Below are 3,620 nucleotides of genomic sequence, written 5' to 3' on the forward strand. Positions count from 1 at the left end.
GGGTAAAATGGCTACTAGCAGCGCGGGTACCCGCGCTACTAGTATCGCGCTACAGCTAATAGTTAGTAGTAGCATGGGTTAAACCCGCGCTGCTACTAACTTTGTTAGTAGCAGCGTGTGCCACCCACGCTACTACTATTTCGTACCCGCGCTACTACTAACGAAATAGTAGTAGCGAGCAGTTTTTTCCCACGCTACTACAAACTTATTAGAAATTAAAAAAAAATTAATCAATTCCATTCTATCACACAATTGCCATATCTACTATCACAATTCCTCATTGTAGAGGCAACTGGTGTATAATTCATATCTTTTACATAAGTAAGAGTGTAAACACAATGTTGAGCGTGTCAGCTACCTACATAAGTGGTTCTTGCCATGCAAATTCAAAACTTTAGCACTACTTATAGAAGTCAGAGACTGAGACACGTTGTTATGGTCCGATCCAAAAATTGGCTCACTCGTCAATGCATGGCGCCTTCCTGGCCTGATCTCGCGGCCTGCAGCTGCAACGAAATACATCGAGCAGCCTCGACGAGCCACACTTGACCGATGGCAGCCGCCGCCTTGAGTTGTGACGCCGTCACGTCCCTCGCCCTAGCCCTCGGCTCAAGCAGGCCCCGGTCAATGTCGGCCTCGTGCCACGCCACCAGCGTTCTAGCAAATGCTCCCAACTATCTTCTCTCTGCATGGAGGAAGTTCACACCAACAAATCAGCAAGTTAAGAATAAAATGGCTACAAGAAAGAATACAGAGCCTTGATCAACACCCAGGAGTCACGAGTAACTTACCTCGACAGTCTCGAAGCCATATATGACCCACTTGTCCTCGTCTCGAGCAAAGCAGACGTAGCGGTCATCAGCATAGCAGATCTGCAAGAGTTTGGATTGCAAGGTAGCATAAGATGGATGCTAAATTGCACTGCATTTGCAAAGAGTGACTATGCTTCCATATGTAAGCAGCCAAATTAAGTAACCAGAGCATTAAACCAACCTTGCAATAGGCCTGTACTAATACTCAAAGCAACAGAAGAGTAAACACACACACACACACACACACACACACACACACACACACACACACACAGGGAAGGAAAATAATGCAAAATATACTTGTGAGAGCAGCAGACTTTAAAAGGTCTAACCAGTTTACCTACATATGATACTTCTTCAACTGTTCAATCAATGGAACGTTTATAAAAAGAACTCAGCGACATAAGGATCACACAAGCTATTGATTCTTGCTGAAATTCTTCTGTGGAGTCTTCTAAATATCTTGATATAAGTGAAGTAGGCAGGAAAAAATATGCCACAGATAGGACCATTCAAAAACTTGCAAATATCTCTCCAACTCTAAGTACGAACCAACTCAGATATGATGTATCATAGTTTAAACCTTCTATCCACTTCTTTAGAAATAGAAGCAAAATGCCTTGTCAATATAACCTAGGCAATTTGAACCAGGTGACAACGCCATTTAACCATGATCTGTTTTGTTCCACAAAAATAAGAACCTTGCTCCAGTCTTAGAACAATACCAACTTGGCCTCCAGTAACAGTCAAGGAACAGTACATAATTAGCAACACAACTTATAAAAGGTCATGAACGTCAACCAATACAAATAGCTCATTGCTTTTTCTCATTTCAGGATTACCTTAACATGAGAATTAAATGATAAAAGTATTTGTTCAGCTCCATTAACAATTCAATTTAGGAAAATAGAATAGTTTGCTGTGCACGTACCATGGAGGTGACAGCATACATAGCTGCAGAATGAGCACTTCTGCAAAAGAACTCAGTGTCAAGGGGAGACGTGATGCCAGCCAGAACTTCAGATAGTGCGTCCTGGCTTTCACTGCCACCCAGCCAGTTCAAAACTGCCAACATGATGAATATTTGTTGGTGTAAACTACTACAAGCTATGATGTATGAATAAAATAAAAGCCAACTTATAATTTGAGACAAGTAGCATTACCTATTGTAAAGAAGTGTGGTGTGTTTGAAAGAAAGAGATCAATATTCTGCAGACTTCCACAATGATGTTGTGCCCACCCTATGGCCCCTGTCCTCAAGCCTTGGTTCTGTTCTTATATTGGACCACTAGGTAGCTGAACATGGCAGTAATATGCTCCAACAAAATTCAGCCAAGTTCAGAGATAACAAGGATGGGTAATAATCAAGGGATGAACTAGCATAGTAATACTCGCAGCTGAAGAAGCTAACTTTAACGAAATCCACCCGCGGGGATTAGCGAGTGCTAATCCCAGATGAGCTCAGGCGCAACCAATCAAACATGTTGTGTGCGTTCGGAAAAAAGGTAATCTGGCTACCCTGTTTGAAATCCCAATCCCAACACGAGCAGGGAAATTTCATCGCCGAATCCCATCCAATCCCGATTTTTTCGAACCGCACACGCACGCACGCCGCGTCAATCTACACATACTACAGCACGCGCGGAGCAGCCCGGCCCAGCCGACGCGGGGCGTCCGTACGCGGCCGGCGTGAGGCGAGGAGGCCTCGTAGTAGCAGCTCACCATGAAGAGGTCGAGCTCCTCGCCGCCGGAGGGCGCGGCGGCGGGGGTCATGGGCGGCGGGGCGCACGCGGCGATCTGCGCGTCGATGCGCGGGAGCTGGTCGACGGGGGTGGCGACGCGCAGGCAGGCGACGTGCGCCTCCAGCAACCGCTCGTACAGCGGGTGCGCCTCGATGGCCGCCTTCTCCCTCTCCCACCCGCCGGGCGCGCCCGCGCCCAGGCCTGGCGCGAAGCCGCCGCCGGGGTTCCCCGCCGCCGCCGCCGGGTCCATCCCCAGCGCGGCCGCCGTGTGGTCCTGGTGGTGGTACTGGTACGCCATGGCCGGCCGATGATTCAGCAGGCGTCCCCTCCCCGCGCGCGCAGGAGAGGAGAGGCGGGAGCTTCGTATTCGCTGCCTCGCTCCGAGTGGTACCACCGGGTCAAGTGGAGGAGGGAGAGGGCGGTGGCGGTGGCGGACGGGTGGTGCTTGGTGGGGACGGCGGGCGGCGGCGCCGGGGACTTGGGAAAAAGGAGAGGAAGAGCAGGCGGAGTGGTCAGGCGAGGCGGAGGGGAATTTGGGCTTTGGCCTCCGCGAGCTATATAGTAGTAGCGCTGGGTTTGTACCCACGCTGCTACTGCGGCCTGTCGCGGGAGGGCACCATGAGGACTACATAGCAGTAGGGTGGGGTTCATACACCACGTTACTACTATCAACTTAGTAGTATCGTGGATTTATATCCCGCGCTACTACTACTGCTTGTTCCGGTAGGCACGGTGGAAACCACTTAGTATTAGCGTGGTTTCATACCCCGCGCTACTACTATCAACTTAGTAGTAGCGTGTTTTTCTTAACCGCGCTGCTGCTAAGATTCTGTGTATAAGGTTTTCCTTAGTAGTGTTGAGCTCGGGCTGAGAAACTCTATGTCTGCTAAACGCTGCTATAATTATCGAAAAAGGGTTGCCCCCGCTTTATATTATAAAGCACCATCACCAAGCATCCGACAACAACAAGGTTCAAAAATAAGAAGGGAAGAGAGCACAAGTCATAGCAAGGGGAACAGGGAAGGTCTTTGCTGGGGGCACAACAGAACAAGCCCCAAAACAAACT

At 49.1% G+C, this 3,620-nt stretch overlaps 1 protein-coding gene across 1 annotated transcript; it reads right to left on the minus strand.

Moving 5' to 3' along the window:
• Positions 1-309: 309 nt before the first annotated feature.
• On the minus strand, positions 310-3,064 carry LOC123169685 (homeobox protein knotted-1-like 11). Its single transcript, XM_044587561.1, has 4 exons — positions 1,976-3,064; positions 1,744-1,877; positions 792-872; positions 310-685 (listed from the first exon to the last, which is right to left on the minus strand). The coding sequence occupies exon 1, from the start codon at positions 2,850-2,852 to the stop codon at positions 2,370-2,372; it is 483 nt and encodes a 160-aa protein (XP_044443496.1). The 5' UTR covers positions 2,853-3,064; the 3' UTR covers positions 310-685; positions 792-872; positions 1,744-1,877; positions 1,976-2,369.
• Positions 3,065-3,620: the final 556 nt, after the last annotated feature.

This window comes from Triticum aestivum, chromosome 7D (genome assembly GCF_018294505.1).
Source record: "Triticum aestivum cultivar Chinese Spring chromosome 7D, IWGSC CS RefSeq v2.1, whole genome shotgun sequence".
NCBI lineage: Eukaryota > Viridiplantae > Streptophyta > Magnoliopsida > Poales > Poaceae > Triticum > Triticum aestivum.